Here is a 21,773-nt window from a genome sequence, read left to right as displayed (position 1 = left end):
TATGGTCTTGTTTTTTGTAAGTAGTGGTGTTTTCTCTTTCACGGTCAGGCATGTTGGGAAGTATTAAACAGGAGTGGAGCTATGGAGACTGCTTTGGCTCCCTCTACAGGTTCAACAGAAGTGTATTTCTATTGATTCAGCCTCCAATCGGTCGATGTTCAACAAAATAGTTGAAGACAAGTGCTTTAGGATTCCTTACAATTAACTGATTTATTAGATCGCATATTGAATGTGCAAATCATGCGTACCTGTTACTTTTCATAAGCTAGGCGGGAACTTTCAATTATCTAGGAACTATTATTTTTTGGGTCTTGTATTCTACCCGGCGCCGTAAGAGGTTGCACACTTGTCCAGAATCTGGTTCGGCACGCCATTGTAGGGAATAGTTACTTTCTCTTTATCGCCCATTCAGTCTGAGCTAGGTATCCCAGTTTACTTATCCTGAGTGAAATAACTACAGAAGAAACTGTTACACAATGGCGACGGACTCCTGGGCCCAGGCAGTGGACGAACAAGAAGCAGCGGCGGAATCGGTAACCGTTAACTTACGCAGCGCGAGCTAACCTGTTGTTAGCCTGTTTGGAGGATGCTGTGGCCTGGTCTGGCACAATGTTGGTGGACAATTAGCTGCACGTGTTTAATGTGGACAGTTAAATTGTGAAGTTTCAGTGTTTTCAGTGAATGAAGTGGCTCATATGGTGGCCTGCCTTCGTAAGGTTTTGTTTTGAAAGTACCGGCTTGGCGTCAGGGCTAAATTGGATTAGCCGAGCTGCTGCGTGCTGCTTGATTGACTAGCTTTAGCTGCTAGCCGGCTAGCAATCAAACGCGATCCAAACTCAACTCTATTCACACCAACAAACGTTATACTGTCCTTATTATGCTCTTCCTTTCAGATCGGCAGCCTTCAAATAAAAGATAAACCAGAGGAAAATGGTAGGTACATGCAATCAGATTGGGGCTAAGGTGAAGTTTTGTGGAAACCAGTAATGCCACAATATAATTATTAGGATATTTGTCTTTAGGCAGGGCTGCAAACGCAACGGACACCAGCAGTGCAGCTGCAAAGTCAGAAGGCGATAAGCCTGCAGATGAGGATGACAAAGGTGGGTATTTTCTAATCTGTGCAGAAATATTAATCATTTATCATACTTTATTGACTTTCAGTGAAATGCATGGCTGCCTCTCGAGTTGTAAAACGCTTTGCATTCTAACTTGTTGTTTCAGACGACAAAGCAGCACAGTCGTTGTTGAACAAGCTGATCCGAAATAATCTTGTCAACACAACAAATCAAGTGGAAGTTCTTCAGAAGGATCCCAACTCCCCGCTCTACTCTGTCAAGTCCTTTGAAGAATTGCGGCTGTAAGTGAATCCTCTACATACACCACGCCTGATCCAGGACTGAGCCCTCTGTCGATCCTTATAGTAGAAGCGCTAATAAGGAGGGTGTGAACACCTGAATCCAAAATGAGTTCACACAAGCGAAAATGTGTTTACAAAAAGATCTTTGCCCAAAACCAGACATTCAGCTGTTTTCTTCTTTGTACAGCAAACCACAGCTGCTTCAGGGAGTATATGGCATGGGCTTCAATCGGCCCTCCAAAATCCAGGAAACTGCCTTACCTATGATGTTGGCTGAGCCGTGAGTATGCTTTAAACTGTAAACCTCTAAAACAAAACATGTGAAAAGTGTCGTTTCTGAAGAATCACTGAAGTCTCTCACATTGAGAAATTACTAAGTAACTGTAAAATACACTGAATACCACCGGGACCAGTCACTCACCATCAGAAATGTTTTACTGCTTGTACTTGTGTTCTAATTCCCTGTCTTTCCTCTAGTCCACAGAATCTGATTGCTCAGTCGCAGTCAGGAACAGGGAAAACCGCTGCCTTTGTTCTGGCCATGCTCAGCCACGTAGACCCCAACAACAGATACCCCCAGGTTGGTATTCTCTGCCCTAGAAAATTGATAAGTGTGACTTAAGTGTCCCTTTCTTACAATACTCATTGAATTAAATAAGGTAACATATCTCTACCTAAATCTGATTATTGTTTTCCATTTATTTCCTCCTCTTTCAGTGCCTGTGTGTGTCACCCACTTATGAGCTGGCACTTCAGACTGGTAAGGTGATCGAGCAGATGGGCAAACATTATCCTGAGGTCCAGCTAGTCTACGCGATTAGAGGAAATAAATGTAAGGCTTCTCCACTTCCTGCTGTGATACATCCGCACTCAGAGATTGAACTGTTTGATATTGATGGCTTCGCATGATCATGAGCATTTGTTTCTTGTGCGTTTTCCAGTGCAGCGGGGAATGAAACTGCAGGAACAGATCGTTATTGGCACACCTGGCACCATGCTGGACTGGTGCAGTAAATTCAAGTTTATAGACCCCAAGAAGGTCAAAGTGTTTGTGCTGGATGAGGCTGACGTCATGATTGCCACGCAGGGCCACCAGGACCAGAGTATCCGCATCCAAAGGTCAGTTGAAGGCTTTGCAGGCACCCTCAAAAAATATAAATACACAACAGCTGACCTTTCCCTTCTTGCTCATTTTTCCCAACACAGGATGCTGCCAAAAAACTGCCAGATGTTGCTGTTCTCAGCCACGTTTGAAGAGTCAGTGTGGAACTTTGCTCAGCGCATTGTGCCTGATCCTAACATCATCAAGTTGAAGAGAGAGGAGGAGACTCTGGACACCATCAAACAGTACTATGTGCTGTGCAACTGTAAGGAGGAGAAGTTCCAAGCCCTGTGTAACATCTATGGAGCCATCACCATTGCCCAGGCCATGATCTTCTGCCATGTGAGTTAATGTTTTTTTTAATATTTACACTAGGGCCAATCACGTCGACTACTGAAATACGTTGATTTGCATAAAATACAATGAGAGTTTACTTAAAAAAAAAAAAAAAAAAAAACTCTTATCCAAATATAACAGTTGAGAAACGTTTCTTGTCAATACTTTTATTCAGAGGGCAGTAACACGACTCGTAGATCAAACCTGGCAAAATCGCAGAGGACAGAGTAGTTGCACACTTACTAAAATTCCCAACTGTATCTGAGCCACTGAATATTTGGACTATTCCGGTGAATTTAGACTGATTGTTAGTTGGTGGTCAGAGAGTATGACTCGCCATTGTGTCCTCATCAGTTATTTTGGAGTAAAGACCTCAACAGAAATTCAGGAGCAGATGCTAATCGCTAGCATGTCAGCGCAGAAGCAGAATGTTTCTGGACATCCCGGCCTCCAAAACTAAATGACATATATTTCCTCCATGAACGTTTCAGTCGATGTGGGTTTTAGCAACCTTTAGCTGAGGTTAACATCACAGCCTGAAGGTTTTTCTTCTTCTTTCCATGTTTTCCCCGTGGCTGCTGTGTTTCCTCTCACATAGACATGCATGTTAGATTAATGTTAGTATGAATGGAGACCCTCTACTACAGGATAATACTGACGCATTTCCAATTACAATCAGTACAAGTCACTGAAATTAAATTAACTATGCTAACTAATGACAAAATATTGTAAAAACGTTTGTCATACAGTCATTTGGGAAATTTCATTCATAGATATTGGGTTTAAATATGTCATCATGTTTCAATAACATGCATTAAGAAAGTTCATTGATATTTAAATACTACAATCAACTACTCAGAAAATAGTCGATACATTAATTTAAAAAATAATTAGATTAGTCGACTAACTGAAAAAATAATCGACAGATTAATCTATAGAAAAATAATCGTTTGCTGCATCCCTAATCAATGACTCGTATTAAAAACAGGCACTCTCACTTTGACCCTGTCATTTTTATACGTATGTACAAATTCCTTTTCAAGTTTGTTTGACCTTATCAGAATGAATTGTTCTGCTCTGAGGTCCTTCACTGTGTGATCCAGATGTGAAAAAATAACCTGGCAGTTTTGGTTAACAGAGAGTGAGCTCTTTGGTTAAGCTACACACATCACTGCTTTGCCAGGGTGTTATACACTGCCACATCTTGTGAATAAGATACCGCTTTCAGGTTGTAATTTTCACAATTGATCCATTATTTCTCAAGCACTTAGTCATCTGGTGAAGTTGGTACAGAACATTCTTTCCTCTGTGTAATCCAGACAAGGAAGACTGCAGGCTGGCTTGCAGGGGAGCTGTCCAGAGAAGGCCACCAGGTGGCGCTGCTCAGTGGAGAGATGCAGGTGGAGCAGAGGGCTGCCGTCATTGAGCGCTTCAGAGATGGAAAGGAGAAGGTCCTGGTCACCACAAATGTTTGTGCTCGAGGTAATGACAGTGTTGTTGGAAAGAGTCGGCGTTCAGCTATGACGTGTACACTTGGAGAATGTATAACCACAGCTTTTAACTTGAGATATCGTTACAAATTGAAAGCAGTGTGGTATTCATATTTTATTTAAAGAAAAAAAAAACAAGCTACATTCCAGCTAATAGTCATTTGTTTTAAGAAGAAAACAATATCTGTCAAGACAAGCGTTTTAGCGCAGTATGAGAAATCTCCATCGATGCTACTGAATATGGGTATTGTTGTGCAGACAACTTGAATAACGGCTTGTCTGCTGCTCATAAATACAGAATTTAACTCCAACACAGCTGCTAGCATAGTCAATGATGTCAGCAATGTAGTAGTCAAAGCTGATGTCTTTGTTTTCTTTTGGGGAAAAAAAGATCATGTGATCCAGTTAAAAGGTGACGATAGTTCTGTGTGTCATGGTTACCCCAAGTCGCAGGTACAGAATTTTCAAACAGGTTCAGCAGCAGCACTTCCAAAAGTCTCTAGGGTCCTCCCTTGGGATGCCAAATCCCAGAGAAGTGTAGATGCTTCTCTTAAATGTCCCAAAAGTTAGGCATTTTACAAAAACATATTGTATTGAGAGTACATCCTCAGACTTGCAGTGCTACACATAAACCAAAGTCCAATTTGGCCCTTGAAAGAAAGAAAGAAATCCAGGTAAATTCCAAGTCCAATGCAGTTAAAGTTGCTATACCTCTACTCCGGGCATTTGTAGTTGCAGGAGAATTGTTGCATTCATACTGAGTCTGTGTAGGAATTGGAATTCTTTTTGCCCTTTGTCTACAAAGAGCTAACATTTCTGTCAGGTTCAGTGGATTTGCACAGAAATATCTTTAAACGAATTTCATACTTCTCAATTACTTTTTAAACACAGGAATACAGATTTAAACCCAAACTGTTCCTGTTAATTACTTAATTTCTCTGTTTGTGGAACATTTGAAGTGAGCTAAAATAATCTGGAAAATAATTGTGCTCTATATTGACACAGCCATTTTCCTATATTTAAAACGAAATTAATTTTAAAAAGGAATAAAATATGGACTGTACTGCAATAAAATAATGACATCCCCAACAATATCACGTTGTCTTTCTAGCTTAACTTTTCCCTCCCTGCTTGTTTTGCATCCAGGCATCGATGTAGAGCAGGTTTCTGTGGTGATCAACTTTGACTTGCCGGTCGACAAGGATGGTAACCCTGACAACGAGACGTACCTGCACAGGATTGGACGCACGGGTCGATTCGGGAAAAGGGGACTGGCCATCAACATGGTGGACAGCAAGATGAGCATGAACATCCTCAACAGGATCCAGGAGCATTTCAGTGAGTCTGACACACTTCAGTGTACACGCATAGAATCAAGTTAATAGTCGATTGTTGGTAGTGTAAATATTTAACTATATGGTTACTAAATCAGAAAGATGCTGGCTTCCAGTAAACATCCCTCTTAATGACCACCACCCACTTATACTCCATGGTCTCTTCCTCTGCAGATAAAAAAATCGAAAAACTAGACACAGATGATCTGGATGAAATTGAGAAAATTGCCAGCTAAAGGAAACGACGTGATCGCATGAAGGAAGATGGCCCAACGTCCCCTTCCCTTCTTCGCTCTCTGAGGACTGTACGCTCCTACAATGTTTTATGCTTTTATTTTTTAGCTGTTGGAGAAAAGAGCAAAACCACAGACACAGCATATGTTTACATGTGGACATGTCTCCTCTCAGACAAGTGTTTTGTAAGTCTCTGGAACATAACCCAATTTCACTCTTTGTACTTCTCTAAATAAAGTCTATTAGTTCATTACGGTGTATTGTGATGCAGCAAAAGCTGACATTATTGAACACACGTGGTTTTTAAAAGCGTCAGCTGTAACGGTGGCATGATACTAAATAGCTTGCGAAGAGATTCACAAAAACCCTAAAGAAAAAATAACCATTTATGTGCCACAAAGTTTTTCATTTTAAAAGACACAAAGTATCACTGAATGTAACCGTATCATGTGGACCGTTACAGCTTTTAATGTTAATACTACCAAAATCAGTGCAAAGGGTGAAGTTGGGTTTGCTGCTCCGAGTGGTAGTTTATTCATTAAGATGCATATGTTTTTGAAATGGTGATGATTTGGGGTTCAAGGGTCTATGCAAACTTATCAGCCTGTGATAGCTATTGTCAAATACTATCAACCTATATTCACATGGGAAAAATTAATCCTGAAATAACCTCAGTTTTTAGCATCAGGGTGTGTAGTCAAATGCCAAAAAAAAGGCTGCCTAGAGTGATAATACACTAACTCCGAGTCATGGACATTTAGATGTTTCTGTGTTTCGCCAGTAAGCAATCATCAGCCAACAACACGTCTCGCACGCATGCTATTAATATCATTTTCAAAACACCACATTGGTCATTATCAGGGCGGGCTTGGCGCTACTGCTGAGCATTAATCATTCATCTTTTTTTTTTTTTTTTCTCCTTTATATGCCTCCATAAAATCTAATTTTAATTCAAAATGTGGCCGTTACGGTCCGATGTGATCTGTTTTCTTTTTGTCTCACTGTCCCACACAATCTTTTCAATCAGGGTCTCCAGTTTGATTTTAGCTCAGCTACATTCTTCACCCAGACTGTGCTGTTATTATAAGGATTGTGAGTTGTAAAAAAAAAAAACATGCCTTCCTCAAGTGCATTATATATACATACGATTTTGTTATTGATATGCTAAGACATTGGGCTTAACATTCTGACTAACACTTGAAATTTTGATTATATATTGAATTATGGGCGTCTCTAGGATGTGTGAATTCTCTTTTGAAACCAAATGGTGAATTGACTTGAGGACCTATGCTAATCAGATTCACTGTGTTGCTCCAACATGGTCGCGAGAATAGGAAACATGTACTTGTGTACATATTTAAAATTTTATGTTAAAGAAATAGTGTACTGAATTATTGACTTTGTCACTTCTAAGAAGTGCAAAAAAAACAACAAAAACATTCCTCATGAGGTTCAATTTTGACACGCAGCACTTTGAATACGATGAGCTGAAATCAGCTAACCTCGCATCAGTTGGGTGACTGCACAAAATCATGAAATATGTTTGGTGTCTGATATTTGATCAGTGCGCTGGGGCATCAAAACCAGCGACTGGTCAGTCTGAACCTTCTTCAAACCTCATCTGGCTCCCAGCGGCACAGAGAAGACTGCCGGTGGTTGTCCGGTTTTAATGGACTGTTTATGGACAGCTTGCTGAAAATTACTCCGTGAACAGATGCAGCCAAATTAGAAGCGAGTGACAGTGTGCTGAAAATCCACAGGGACAGTCTGTGAAGACTTTTGGGTAAAGAGGCGGTGTATGCAGTTTTCTTTGGATGTATACATTATCAGTGAGAGTGTGTGCCCTTTGTTGATCCATAATGTAACGCCACTGTACGAGCGCCGTGGACACAAAGCAGTTTTGGCTCTGGAACTTGACACTCTTCCCCACATGTTGTATACCCTGTCTGATAATTTTAAGAACCTACAAAATCCAGATCATAAATGTATACATTGCCTATCCAGGCTTAAAGCAAGTTGTCTGTTGTAACCTGAAGGTCATGTGTAGACAATGATAGGCTCAAAGTGTGTGATCTTCTGTAGCTGAGCTGCGTTCATGGACACAGTTATGTATTCTTAATATGTTGAATTAAAAGAACATGTAGATGTTCATCTGTATGTAGCCCAATGCTTATTTGTATACATGTGAAAAAGCGGTCACTGTTTATTTATTTTTAAAAAAAAACGCTTTATTATAATCATTTCACACAGTTTGGAAATATGTCAACATGAATGGACTTGTTCAAGTAACATTAGTCTTTTGAATTCCCAGTGGAAGGAAGCTGCTCCTCTGACATCTGCGGTGAAAACTGCAGGTCTGTGGAAGCAGAAACAAAGAGCTTACTCAGACATGTCCTGTTAAAGCTTGGCATCATAAAAAACTAAAGACTTAAAATGACAGCTCGAAATGATTCACAGCTTCAAGCTCGGACATTACCTTATGTCCCCCCCCCCCACAAAAATCTACTCAAGGTGTTGACCTGGCCTCCAAATTCACTAGATCCCAAACTGATCAAGTATCTGTGGGATGATCCACAGAGGCCCCTCCCCTCAAAGGCCCCCACTAACAACATTATGTTGCCAGACACCACAGGACATCCTCAGAAGGCCCATGTCCATTCTCTGATGAGATGTTTTGGAGGCACAAGGGAAACCTATATAAAGATAGGCACATGGGTTTAATGTAGTGGCCAATCGATGGACATCAAGAAGGGTGTGTACAAGCTTCTGTGTTGATTTCGTTCTGGTTGTATAACATGAGGATATTCCACAGCTTTAAAAAATCTTAACAAGAGTAATGTTTGCTTTGTTTGATTTTTAACAGCTGAAGAGTTTAATGACATGAAAGCAAAGATTACGCAATTGTCCAGTCAGATTCTGCTTTTGGTTCTCCATTCTTACCAACAACGTTAACCCTTGTGACCCAGAGGGTTCTGTATGTCTGTATGGTGGTCCTTAATCTTGTTTTTCACCTTATCTTCAATACTTTGCCAGGTGTTTCAATTTATCTTACCGATAGTGCTAAAGAGCGTTAAGGTGATTCCAACCTTTAAAGCCCACGTAAGATTTTTATGTTATTGTATTATTTATTAAAGCGGTCATTAAGGTGGTTTAAGCATTTCTCCTGGGAATGTCGCCCCAGACACCCAGTTCATAATAATGAAAATATCATCGAGTCAGTCACCTTTGTGTTACCTCATTCTGTGATAGATGGTTGCTTAACAAACATTTATTTCTATGAAAAAATCTTCAAGACGGCCACTTTAACTAAGATAGTTTGATATAGTAAAGCACCATGCAGCCCTGAAGTGCAAATGTGAGCACAAAAATGATCTATACAGTAATGGATAAGGCTTAAAGTGCAGACTGATTCAGTTTGAGAGTATTTACATCCAAACTGGAGGAAAGGTGCAGGAACTACCACCATGTTTATACATAGTCCCTCATTTAAAGGGGCTTATTCACTTGGCAAGTGGTCATAATGTTATGGCTGTTCAGAGTATATAGGAAAAATACGGCTAATAATGTGATACAATTTGACGATGTTATGTTTAGTATAGTGCACTGGGTAAACTTAGTGTAAGACTGACACTGATAAACTATGGTAAAACCAGCGATAATACTGACGCAAAATGTTTTTCAGAATTAATCGATAAGCTAAATTATACTTCCACTCCTTACAACTGAAGCTGGTTCTTATTCAGTCCTCACTCACCCGTCTCCCTGTAGCCCACCTTGGTGAGGAAGAGGCCATGGGCTGGAGCAACCAGGCCCTGTGGATAGGCCAGAGAGTCCCGAGCCTCCAATATCTCTTTTAGCCGGGGCACAGATAGCTGCCCCTGACCCACTGCCACTATGGCCCCCGTCATCCTCCGCACCTGTCGGCCAGAGCAATAATGTTTACCCTTACACTTACATAATGCACAGGCTTCCATCAACACCAGCAGATGGTGCTGCTTCCTCACAACGAACACACAACGAACAGAAACAGAACCTACTGTACATTAGAAAGAAATTGAGGAACAAACCTGCTTATAGAGAAAAGATCTACTGGTAAACGTCAGCTCCCATAGTGGTAAGTCTCTGGAAGATAAAATAAATATAGCGTTATTTATTTACAAAGGAAGTCTTTCGGGCAGATTAAAAACCTTTCTAATGAAATGTTGCGTTAATAAGATCACGTTCTGAATCACCGCTTAGCATCACTGACTGAACCTGCAACCATAAAGAAAGGTTAAATGCTTCAAGAGTCATGCCACAACCAAAAAAAGATAACAAATTTAAATTTTTCGACATAACCATACTCTGAAAACGAATTCTTCTTTGACGTCTCTTCTGCGTTAAGACTCGTCTCTCCTTTATCTCTCTTTTGTTAGACATTTCAATGCTCTCTCTGTCTGTGTGGACAGAGCTGGAGGCAGATGTGACATTCATGCCAGACATCAGATAGAGCTGGGGTACTCTCCTCGTGCACGGATCTGTTTAAATGTCACACACTGAATGCTGCAGCTTAGGCCCAACAGGATTATGTATAATACCACACAGAGTCTAAGTTTCTTTATTTAATTTGACCTGCAGTGTATTTTCCCGATGTTTGTTATTTCAGCGAGAGCTGACTTCTTATTTGGGGAGGAAAGAGTGAAGTGAGTGAAGTGAGGACAAGCGGAGAATTAGGTCAAATGTAAATTTGACTCAGTGCTTGCTGTCTGATTACATTTAACATGTAAGAAATGATTTATAGAGATTTATATAGCAAGGCTGCCAGCACATGGCCTCTGTGAGGACAGTGTCTTCAGACAAGAAAGAAGCAAGGCTGTGTCTCATGTTGCAGTCAATACGTTTGATTGTCTCACTGATTGTCTCACTGGTGTAACTCTGCAATCTTTAGTGTGACATACATCCTTGATGGCAGCAGCCATCCCCAGCAGGATGCAGCCTGACACAGGCACACACACAAAAACACTTTGGGAAGAACTCAAAAAAAACATGAAGAACAGCACAAGGTGTTGACCTGGCCTCCAAATTCACTAGATCACAAACTGACGTCAGATTTCAACATCATGGAGAAACTAGAGAAAATGTCAGTGGATCACCAAAGACATCCTCTTGGAACCACTGGATTCAAGATACAGACGTGTTTTAAATAAACAGGAAATAAGCCTTGCAGCACTGTGAAGAATTAAAGAAAAAACAAAACATTTATTAAATGTGAAAATAGTTCCAAGATGCAGCTACAGAAAGACACAGACAGTGAGTGTTGTTTGTAACTTATTTCCAACAACAGAGTATTTACATTATATAGTAGGAATCATGCAACGTAACCAGAGAATTCCCTCACATCCTGCTCCTACTTATCTCTCAGAGGCTCAATGACTTTTCCCAGTCAGCAGATTAGTTTAATAATAAATACTGACCTAAAGTGAACACGTTCTGACAGTATGGCCCCAACAAATCTCTCTAATGGAAAGCTGTTCACTTATAAATGAAAATTAGACCAACTATTTTGGGACAATAAAAATGGATTCTGTGTCAAATGGAAGCCAAAGAACTCAGCCTCACAAACCACATCTCCCTGTTTTAGGATCAAAAATTTATTTCAACCTTTGGCTTCTAAATAATTCAAGCCTCTGTTTCTTCTCATTTTAACTCTGTTGCTTAGAATAGTGACACTCATCAAATAATAAACACACAGCTACACTGCAGGCTTTCAATTGGACCAAAGCCTGACTGAGAATAACGTTAAACCGCACTCAGTCATTTGTGGGAATTCTGTCGAGTAAAAAAAAACAGCAAAAAAGGGTTTGGTGAAAATGCAAGCATACACACTTTAGAGCAAATCCGTCACAGATCTGTGACCCTGGTGCTCACAGCTTGCGAGTGCACCACATGTGTTGGGGTTCAGGGAACTGTGTGACATTTGAGAGCTGCTAACAGTCTGTACATGTCCATATTGTGCACCATATTTTCAGGGCAAATAATTAATGTCCATGAAAGTGGTATTTGGCATGCAGAGCGACCCCCGTGGATGTGTAATCTCCCAAAGCCCACATGGCCCTCTCTCTCTCTCTCACTCTCTGTCTCCTTCTCTCATTCTCCATCTCCACTCTGGATTATGAGGAATTCTCATCGTTCAAAGTACATTAATCTGCTTGACATACAATCAACCACAACACATTAATTAACACAAACAGTGTGCCTGTATGCTCTAACAGCTGGTTAGTTAGCTTATCAGATCAGTATCTGTCAGTTTTCCTGTGGTCGTAAGCACTATTTCCCCATATTATTAAAGCTTTTGTTGTTTTAATAACAAAAAAGTAATTTTGTGTTGATATATTAAATATAATTTTATTAGAATAAGGACAGTTAAGCAGACGATATGCAGATTTTAGCTAGTCTCCGTGCTAAGCTTATCGGCTCCAGCTCCATATTCACCAACCTGCACGAGTCTGATTTTCTCATCTACCTCTCATCAAGAACATAAATAAAACATTTTCCAAAATTTAAAATCTTAAACAAATAAAAATTAGGAATATGCTTTTCATGTTAACTTGACATGGCTACCTCTTCATGCCTTTGTCCATACCCTGTTATGCTGCCTCAAAGTGGTCAATCAACTAACTGAGTCAATTAATCAATTAAGTTTCATTTAGTTTGTCAGATGTTGGCGGCGCTGGTTGCCAATGTGACCTGAATATATATATATATATACTGTACCGTGGTCTACCTGTAGAAGTGTGCACTTGCGAAGGAGCTTCCTGGCTGTATGGAGAAGACATCCAAAGTCTTCACCGGGTTTTTAAAAGGCAAGTCGGAGTTGACTGCCCTGAAGCTGCTGAAGTCATGAGTCCCAACCAGCAGGTCTGCGGCCTCGTGCATGGCTTTCACATCCAGCTCCCTAATGACACACAGTTAAAGTGTTGTTAAAAAAAAAAAAAGAAGCCATAAAAACAATATATATTTCTTGTTAAAAACAGAAAGGTATGAACTCCGAGGTTAACAGACTTCAAAAATCAGCATTTGAAGGGTTATTTTGAAATTGCACCCTGACCCAAAAGTGACCTGCCTGGCAGAAGTCCACACATTCAGTGTGATGTGTGCTCCATGTTCCTGGTTTCAAAGAAGAAGAATTTATTGGCAGAGTTATATAATATGAAAAATCTTGAGGTCACAATTCCACGTGAGAGAGCAGAGCATGTCGACAAACGGCTCATTTAAAGGAGAGGGAGTATAGGACCTGGTGCTCAGATTCGCTACAGTCGCCTGCTACTGTCACTGCTTAAATATGATCTGAGAGAGAGAGAGAGATAGTGGGGAAATGATAGAGTACACTGAGTGAGTCACTAATTAAACTCTTGAACTAATTTAAAATCCTGAATCTTGAAAATGAACACCCTTTTAATTCAAATATTTGGTCCTACCTTATTGCCCTCTCTTATTGCCCTTGTGTAAATGCTTTTATAGCAGAATGACATTGATGTATAAATGATGCACGCAATTTAGCATGTTTACACAGCCTTGCAAGGCAGCCGAGTTCTCACGAGATGAGACACCGCACAACAATCCATCTTGTCAAGTTTCCTGCTATGGGTTTGTGGCAGAGATGAGGATCAGTCAGTGTCCAGTGATGAACTACTGGTAGCTATGGGCCTGTTCTAGGTGTGACAGTAGTCTTAAGTAATCTTACTACAAAAGGAAGGCTTTTGTGTGGCAAAGTCCTGTCCTATCATTTAGGAGAGTCAGTAACTAGGTGAAAGTTACTTCGTTGTCACACAATGTTTGGGTGTGTAGTCTTTCCAGTTATCATTTCTGCCTTACACTTCAACAGTTTTCAATACAAACAACTTTTTCATACGTTATGTATAATGTGTAATTCATGGCACAAATCAGAAAGGATTAACAAAATATTTGTCTCTCGACACCGATTGTTGTACATGTTTCATGCAAAAAATAAAGGTGTGGGGGCGTATCTTGGCGCCAAGAAATTTTTGAGCAGTTTCCCAAGATTGGTGTGATAAACCATCTGGTGACTTAGGTGAATGTGGCAGATATTAAAGCTGCTGAACATTAGCAGGTTAACAGGTTGCTGTTAGTGATAGCATTGGGTATAGGTGAAAATGCTGTTTTGATGCAACATTGTAAAGTTGCTCTGCAGGCCTTTTGATCCCTGTTGAATCAACATTCTCATTTCTGCCCACGTCTATTTCACATTTGTGTCTACACTGTCACAATTTTATTCCGTTTATTTGACAATTAACCAAAGAACTGACTGGCACGATGATGAAATGCCAAATATTCTGTAGTTCAGTCTTTCCAGATGGAAGCATTTCACTGTGCTACATGTCATAATATTGTTGGATTGTCAAGTGTTAGTCACACAAAACAGGTGAATTGAAATAATTTTACTATTTTCTGACACTACTGAATAACAAAGTTTAAAAAACTGACATTAATTTCTGCTTAGAAATCTGTGAATAGACTGCTCACATTATGCAACCAATCCTTTGGTAATTTCTAAAAAAAGTAAAATAATCCCACTCCTATTTTTTGCAGTGGGAGCGATGGTGTGATGACAAGCGAGAGGAAGATCAAACAAGAGAACAGAGAGACGCTGCTGAGGCAGAGACGCTCGGGTGGAAGGAGATGAATGCCGAACATGAGAGGGGGATAATGAAGTGGAGGCGCCAGAGAGACAAACTAGGGAGGGAAGGAGAATGGAAAGAGATGGTGAGAAAAAAAATGAAGCAGAGACGAGGAGCAAAGAAGGGAGAGGAAAGGTAGAGTGAAAAAAAAAAAGAAACACAGTCAGGGTAAAATGCGTGGGTGTTGTTCTGCATGTGTATAAGCCTGCAGCTTATCTTGCCCTACTTTTGCCCAAAAAAAGTGAAGAGCAGACAAATGCTCAAACATACATTCTCTGAAATGTTTTTCTTCACGCTACCTCCTTTCTATCATAGCTTAAAGGCCATCGTCATTTCATTCATTTCCCTCCTTCTATACTTTGTCCACCCATCTCATCTGTCTCCCTCCTTCTCCTTTGTTTGTTTTTGGGATGTCAGCTCAGATAAAACACTTCCTCCCCGATCTGCAGTTTCGGCGTGGCACATGTGGATTATTCATGTGTTTAATGTGGTATTGTTTCTGCTTGACATGAGCTCACTGAGACGCTGCATTTGTTCATGTGTGGCTTCAGCCTGAGCTTTCATGTGCATGCACACTGAGGGAATGAAGGATAAACGGAGGTGATTGAATGAAGGGAGGGCTGGTGTATGAACTGGGATAGCTCACGTGTTGCGGATGTTCCAGCACAGAGTGCATTCTGTGAGGGGAAGCAGGGATGCTCTGCCGATTCCCAGCGCTACCCTGTAGACGTAGGTTCGAGACTGGGCCTTGAAACGGGCATGGAAGTCATTGGGAACACGGTACGCGTGGGTGACCCTGGAAAAGAGAGCAAAAGAGCAGTTGAAGTAAAAGCCATGATCCATTCAGGCCTGAAAAAGCTGGAAATTCTAGTCTGGAACTACAACAGGGAGTAATTTCTAATTTATAGTACTCATTAATACAACATACAGCACATGTTCAACTATAAAGTCTCCTGTTACATTATTCTGGTCATTTAAATGAACACTGAAGCTCGGCTCCACGCAAAGATATGTTTTGGTCAACGTTCACAGGCTTCTCCGTCCTCATGCTTCACTGGACAGAAAGATGTTCATGCAGTTTGATACCAAAAGACTGTTTTAAAATTCATCTGCTCAAAGTGGATTTGTGACCTCTTACACTAGCATGATGCTGAAACATGAAGATGCAAAGACACTAAAATTAATGGTTTAGATCAGGGGTGTCAAACTGATCCATGAAAGGGCCACTGTGGCTGTAGGTTTTCATTCCAACCATGCAGCACCCATGCAGTGGGTGTGGCTGGCAAGTTTTTGTTCCAATCAAGCAAGAGGACACCTGAAATGACTGCGCGAAGGCAGTTCAGTTGATTGATTGAGCCAAGTCAGGTGTGCTGCTGCATGGTTGGAATGAAAACCTGCAGCCACAGCGGCCCTTTCACGGACCAGTTTGACACCTGTGGTTTAGATCCTGAATTTATTAACAAGGGATGGGACACATAGTAGAAGCCGTTTCAAGAATTACCAACTCATTCATGGAAGTTTCTTATTAAAAACCTATATCACATCAGATACAAACTGTTTTTTCAAAGCAGAGTATTTTTATGCATCTCAGAACAAGCCTGGAGGGGATCTTTAGACATTCAATGTTTGGTGGATGTTTGGACAAAAACTGCTTCTGTTTTTTCGTTTCCTCCTCCGAAACAAGCCGTCCCCAAACACGGATGGAGTTAACACTCTCATTTGTACTGCCAGCAAGAAAAACTGTGTACAACTCATTGTCCAAAATGCCGACATTGCAGCTTTTTGCACAAAGGCACGCCCTCTGTCAGAGTCCTAAAATGGCGGCCAAGAGCCCCTGAAAAGCAGAACGCTTATGGTAACACAGTTAGCTTCACAGCAGACTCCCAGGCTGAGGCTCCTTGATGTGATTCCAGCTGGATAACACAGGACACTTCCTGTGTGTCTGTGCACAAAGACTCACAGCGGCAGGGGTGCATGCAATAACTCTAATGCGCTCTTATTGATTCGTGACACTGTGTGAGATGTTCAAGTAGAACGAAGAATGACATTTCTGGTAAAAGCTCTACGCTTTAATCGACCGCCGGCACATAGTTGTTGGCGAAACAATTAACCAAACTGTGCCGATGTAATAAAACATCAAAGATTTAAAGGCAATGAGAACAAAAGGAGCTTTAAATATTTTTGGCTTTTTCAATTGTTAATGGTTTCAAGCTCTTAATAATAAGATTACTGAAGGGAAATGATTGAAGGAGAATTCCAGCTGACACTTAACTTTGGAGCCAGTCAATCTCATCTCTGACGCCTACAGCATGTCTACAGCAATTAGGAAAATATGTGAATCTGAGTACGTCTAAGAAAGTACTGGCAGATTCTATACAAATCCACTATTACTAATGTGTTACTACACAGTACAAATCACTCCTTCTTAGCTTCACATCGACATAAGAGTCAGTTATGTGTTATGTTTGCAGTGAAATTGAATCAGCTATAGCAGTGCTAACATTAGCTTGCTAACCTGCCCAAAAGGCATTGTTAATATTTCGATAGTGTCCATGTGAGGTAGAGAAGAATAAGCATTTTCTGTAGCTCCAGCACTTTTAGGTTGCTTCACTGCCACTGTTCAGACTTCCACAGAAGATAAAAGAAGGAGAGTGTAATGATAACATATGATATAATAACTGAAAATAAAGATTCCCCACTTTTCACTGTGCTTAATGTAAACTGAAAGAACAAAGAGCTGTAATCGTGAGTGCACAAAGCACATTAGCACCCTACAGTGTTGTCCACACGTCTGTGCCTTCACACGGAGTACACATTTAGTGCATTCAGTGCAGCCATGCGTGTGTCTGGTGTTAGAAAACGAAGGAGACGGCAAGTGGTGGCGGCATGTAAGCATGTGGAGTATCCGGAACAATGGTGATCATATACACACACGTACATGCAAGTGTGTCTGTGCACAATCTGAGAAAGTAGGTTACGTTTCCAGGGGAGGAGACTGGGTGTGACACGTGGCAGAGGAACCCCTTGCGTCTGCCTCCAGCCGCTGCTCAGATGTGAAGTGACGGCGTTCACCCGGCCTCCAAACCACACACACATAAAAATTTCATAGGCAGCGTATAAAGCCCGGCATCACACATTTGGGAACTGGGGCATTGTTTGGCATGGCACCGTTTTGCTATTCGGCAGTTTCCTCTTAAGGGAAAGGAGATGTTCAGTTTAGGATAATTGAGGCCCATTTCAAAGCACCACAGAAGACAAGTGAAGCCCATCAGAGGATGTATTTCTTACAGTGTGCAGTCTATGCTGGCTCACTATCTCAGAGGGCAGCAGACCAAAGCTACAAGCCAGGAGACGTATTGTGATTGTTGCTGTTGCAAAAGAAAATCCTCTTGGTTACTGCTTTCCTTTGTGACAGATGTAAAAAACAAAATAGTTCGGCGTGACAGATCTGAAAAGATCAAGAATAAAAAAGTGTCGTTTGTGCATAAACACTGCTGGCAGTTGAATATTTGAGCAATGTCTATTTAAAGCAGTTAAAAGGCAGTAGATATTGGTGTGTGTATTAATAGATGCTACAGACCAAAAAGGAGAGCAGGGATTATCCTTTCTAACCTACTCTCTGCAGGTTTGGGGATTAGTGGGATGCTGGGAGCTTCCCTTTCCTCCCTCCTCTCTTCTCTGTGCATTTCCCACATGGCTTGCTCTGTTTCACACTCTGTTTCCATTCACATTTGTCTTTGGGCACCACCTCTAACTGACACCGATTCCGTCCACACCGCTATCTATCCATGTCTCGCCTTTGTCTATCTCTGCCGGCGTCCCTTTACTTCTCTTCGTTACACACACACACACACGTGACAGCAGCTTCAACAAATGTAGTTAAATGGCTCTGAATAATGCATATGTGTAACAAAGGGATTACAGGGAGGAGATGGGGACAGCACAGAGAGGAGTTCAAAATGTGATCTAAAGATGCACTTTTTTCTTTTAACGCTCAACAGGTCAACGTTTTCCTCAAAGCTATGTACTTTACTGTATAGGCCACCTGTTGGAGCAGATGGTGGGCTCAGCCATGCTTTGTGATTTATTCAAAAAGGACATGTCCTCAGGAGATGTCTTCAATAAATGTATGCATGTATGTATGTTATTTTCTTTTCTGTGCCCCCAGGCTTCTTTATACCACAGTTCCCTTGTGATGTGGCTGCAATGAGAAACTGAATTGCATACAGTTTTATGAATGAGAACCAATACTATTGTTGCATTATACATCATCATCATCGTCATCATCATATAGTTGTATGGAAAAAATAAATAAAATAAAATGACGATGTATACATTAACTCAGAAACCAATTTTATGTCTTGTATGTGATTTTGAACAGACAAACATGCATGTAGTGAATAATTTATATTGATCAACTGAGTTAATATAATACACAGTGAATAGAAAAGTAAAATCTAAATATAATGAATATCCTCCATGACCACCCTCTGCATTTAAAACAGAACCAGGTTCTTAGCCAAAGTTGCACTTCTTTACGACTCTGGCTGTATGTTTGGTGACACTGTTGTGCTGCTGATGAATTTGAGTGAATGAATGTCAGACAGATGCCTGCCAGGCAGGTACTGATGATCAATAAGGACCTAAACTTCAAGTATCTAAACTTTGGTAGAGAACTGTGAACGCTTTTAGACACAAACACTTTTTAATTCATCACAATTTGTGTTTCAGCCCATTCCATTTGAAATAAAAAGATGCATGCAATGTCAAGTAGCAGCTTTAAGTCTCTGTGAAATATAGTAATTACACAGTTGCTCACAAGTGGCTCAGAGGTGACCGAGAGTAGCCATTCAAACCAAGAGCTGACTGTGCAGGTGAGGAAGATAATAACAATGGTTAAAAAAAAAAAAGCTAAAACACATCTATTAACGAAAACAAATCAGCTAGGTACTTAGCCAGTGTGTACTAAATAAAGACAACTGCTTTCCAGGTACAACTGGAATAAAAGGCTACACACCCTTTGATGCATCACAGTTTGAATATGAAGATAAGAAAAATTAGCCATTGTGTGTGTGTGTGTGTGCGTGTGTGTGTGTGGGTGTGTGGGTGTGTGTGGGTGTGTGTGTGAGAGAGAGAGGAGACGCCCCTCTCATCTCTACCAGTGAACAATTTGGATTATGCCTCACCTGATTTGCTCTGTCCTGAGGTGGAAATTGAGAGCCTCAACGAGGATGTCTGCAGTAAACGGTGGCTTGTCGTTCTTGCGCTGGAGGTCAAAGTGGGCCGAGTTAGACAGAGCGTGGACGCCTGCGTCTGTCCTGCTGGAGATCGACAGAGACACTGGGTTGAGCGGCTTCAGGCCCTGGATCGCATCCTGCACAAAGACAGAGGCATAAAAGGCTTTGAGCTGGCATTCTGTATAAAAAAAATTTAAAAAAAAACAGAAGTGTTGTTTTATGTGGTTTATGGTCAACAGCTTAACATCTAGGTCACAAGCACACGCCAGGGTATTAGGTGCCACTGACAAAGAGTTAGGACTAATATGGCATTAAGATGGGACCATTTTGTTAACCAGTCCATTGACAATCACAACTGGCAAGTGATTGTAGATAAGCTGCTCACATGGGCTCGTAGCAGTTACAGTATGTGCTTGTATAATACACGTCTCCAGTCCTTGGCTAACTCACAGTGAGTTAATAAACGTACCTCCAAGTGGTCCTGCACCCCCTTGCATCTGAGCTGGTGTGGAGGGACTTTCACTACACCTCTGCAGAAATTATTAAATAATCTGGTAAGAATGTTAAAAGTTAAATGGATTAAAATGTAACCCTACCCTCTAACTCACCTGTATTTGGTTCCAATGTACTGAAAGAAGATGAGGTAACGTGCCCAGTTGTGCATGGTGTCTCTGAATGCATTTGAACTTTTATCATATTGTTCATGTCCAAACGAGGGACACGACACAGTGAAGAATCATTTTACGGGTCCAGCGTTGACAAAACTAACAGCGAAGCCTTGACTGGTGTTTCAACCTTTAAAGCGTGAGCGCAAATGCCGACTCTGACAGACCTGATAGACCTCAGTTGAAGCCTGGTTGAAGCACGCATGTGTTTGGGACTGTGCAGCAGACAGGGCCGGCTTCGAATACGACCTTCACTTCCGAGTAGACTCACATTTGTAGTCCGGAAGTACAGCAGGGACCTAATTACAACTCTTCGTTGGCTATAACAAGAGCGCTGTTTGGTCTATAACATTAGTATTAATTCGATAAAATACTTAAAAGACTCGTGTCAAATACACCCGCTATGATAGGTAGCATGCATAGACTGTATATAAATCTTTATAGTGTCTATGGTAGCATGTCACACATAAAAACGGCAAGTGCATATCCCTCTTCTAGCTATCTCTGGGGACAGGTTTGTCCACAAAAAATCTCCTTAACGTTTGTTCATCCTCGACTGTACGCCACCGTCGGTCGCTTCTTGATTACGTCACACTGAAGCATGGGGGTGTGTCTCGCTCCATCTACTGGCTGTATCCATCCATCCCTCCAGCCGCAAAGCCGTCTTCCTTCAAATCATGGAGACCGGAGACTTTACACATTAGTGAGAAGGGTCAGCTGGAGGTGGACAAAAGTAAGTCAACCGCCTCAACGTCAGTGATAGAGGATGAAGAGGGGTAAAGCAAGAAAGGGAAATAAAAACGTCCAAAGGAATAATCCTGACAATGACATTTTCTCTTTTATAAAAAAGATAAAAGGGTAAAAAGAATATTAAAATAAATACATCATATTTATCTGGAATTCAATATGTAAGTCCAAAAGGCTCAAATCTTAGATTTCTATGGGCAAATGTACTGATGAAGTAGCCCACACTAAGTTGTTCTATTTATTTTTATCCAAGTTATGGCAGAAGATGCCTGCAATTTATGTTTCCCCATATCCTACTGTTTTTTCTAATACGTTTTATGGTCAGTGTAGTGTATTTACATTTAATACCGACATTAGGGATGAAAAAGCTATTATTGTAGTTTAGTTTACATTAATACGTTTTTAAGACGAGCATTATTGCCTTCATAATTAGGTTTACGGATGAAGCTAAGGGCCACTGTAACAATAAATAAATACATACATAAATAAATAAGTAAATAAAGGGTTATGCCTTTATCCAGATTACATTCAGAATTCTGAAAGAAATCATAAACCCACAAAATGTTTTTACAGTTGGCCTAGTCATAAAC

At 40.8% G+C, this 21,773-nt stretch overlaps 2 protein-coding genes across 4 annotated transcripts; one reads left to right on the top strand and one right to left on the bottom strand.

The window, feature by feature from the left end:
• The first annotated feature begins 358 nt into the window (after positions 1 to 358).
• Positions 359 to 6,114, top strand: ddx19b (DEAD-box helicase 19b). 2 transcript variants are annotated; one of them, XM_084543502.1, is made up of 12 exons: positions 359 to 533; positions 894 to 933; positions 1,023 to 1,103; positions 1,225 to 1,360; positions 1,548 to 1,640; positions 1,838 to 1,940; positions 2,078 to 2,192; positions 2,302 to 2,479; positions 2,567 to 2,804; positions 4,118 to 4,280; positions 5,435 to 5,626; positions 5,797 to 6,114. In XM_084543502.1, exons 1-12 carry the CDS (start codon positions 477 to 479, stop codon positions 5,856 to 5,858), a joined length of 1,458 nt encoding a protein of 485 aa, XP_084399628.1. In that variant the 5' UTR covers positions 359 to 476; the 3' UTR covers positions 5,859 to 6,114. The 2 variants fall into 2 exon arrangements, with proteins under 2 accessions (XP_084399628.1, XP_084399627.1); XM_084543501.1 differs by having other exon boundaries at positions 1,008 to 1,103.
• Positions 6,115 to 6,942: 828 nt separating this feature from the next.
• On the bottom strand, positions 6,943 to 21,000 carry pusl1 (pseudouridine synthase like 1). 2 transcript variants are annotated; one of them, XM_084543512.1, is made up of 8 exons: positions 20,380 to 21,000; positions 20,241 to 20,301; positions 19,721 to 19,908; positions 15,181 to 15,330; positions 12,620 to 12,790; positions 9,924 to 9,978; positions 9,611 to 9,773; positions 6,943 to 8,212 (listed from the first exon to the last, which is right to left on the bottom strand). In XM_084543512.1, exons 1-8 carry the CDS (start codon positions 20,433 to 20,435, stop codon positions 8,148 to 8,150), a joined length of 909 nt encoding a protein of 302 aa, XP_084399638.1. In that variant the 5' UTR covers positions 20,436 to 21,000; the 3' UTR covers positions 6,943 to 8,147. The 2 variants fall into 2 exon arrangements, with proteins under 2 accessions (XP_084399638.1, XP_084399639.1); XM_084543513.1 differs by having other exon boundaries at positions 9,630 to 9,773.
• Between the last annotated feature and the right edge of the window lie 773 nt (positions 21,001 to 21,773).

Source organism: Chelon labrosus (genome assembly GCF_963514085.1).
Source record: "Chelon labrosus genome assembly, chromosome: 4".
Lineage (NCBI taxonomy): Eukaryota > Metazoa > Chordata > Actinopteri > Mugiliformes > Mugilidae > Chelon > Chelon labrosus.
The sequence above is the reverse complement of the archived record's forward strand: the minus strand, read 5'-3'. Positions and strand labels throughout refer to the sequence as shown.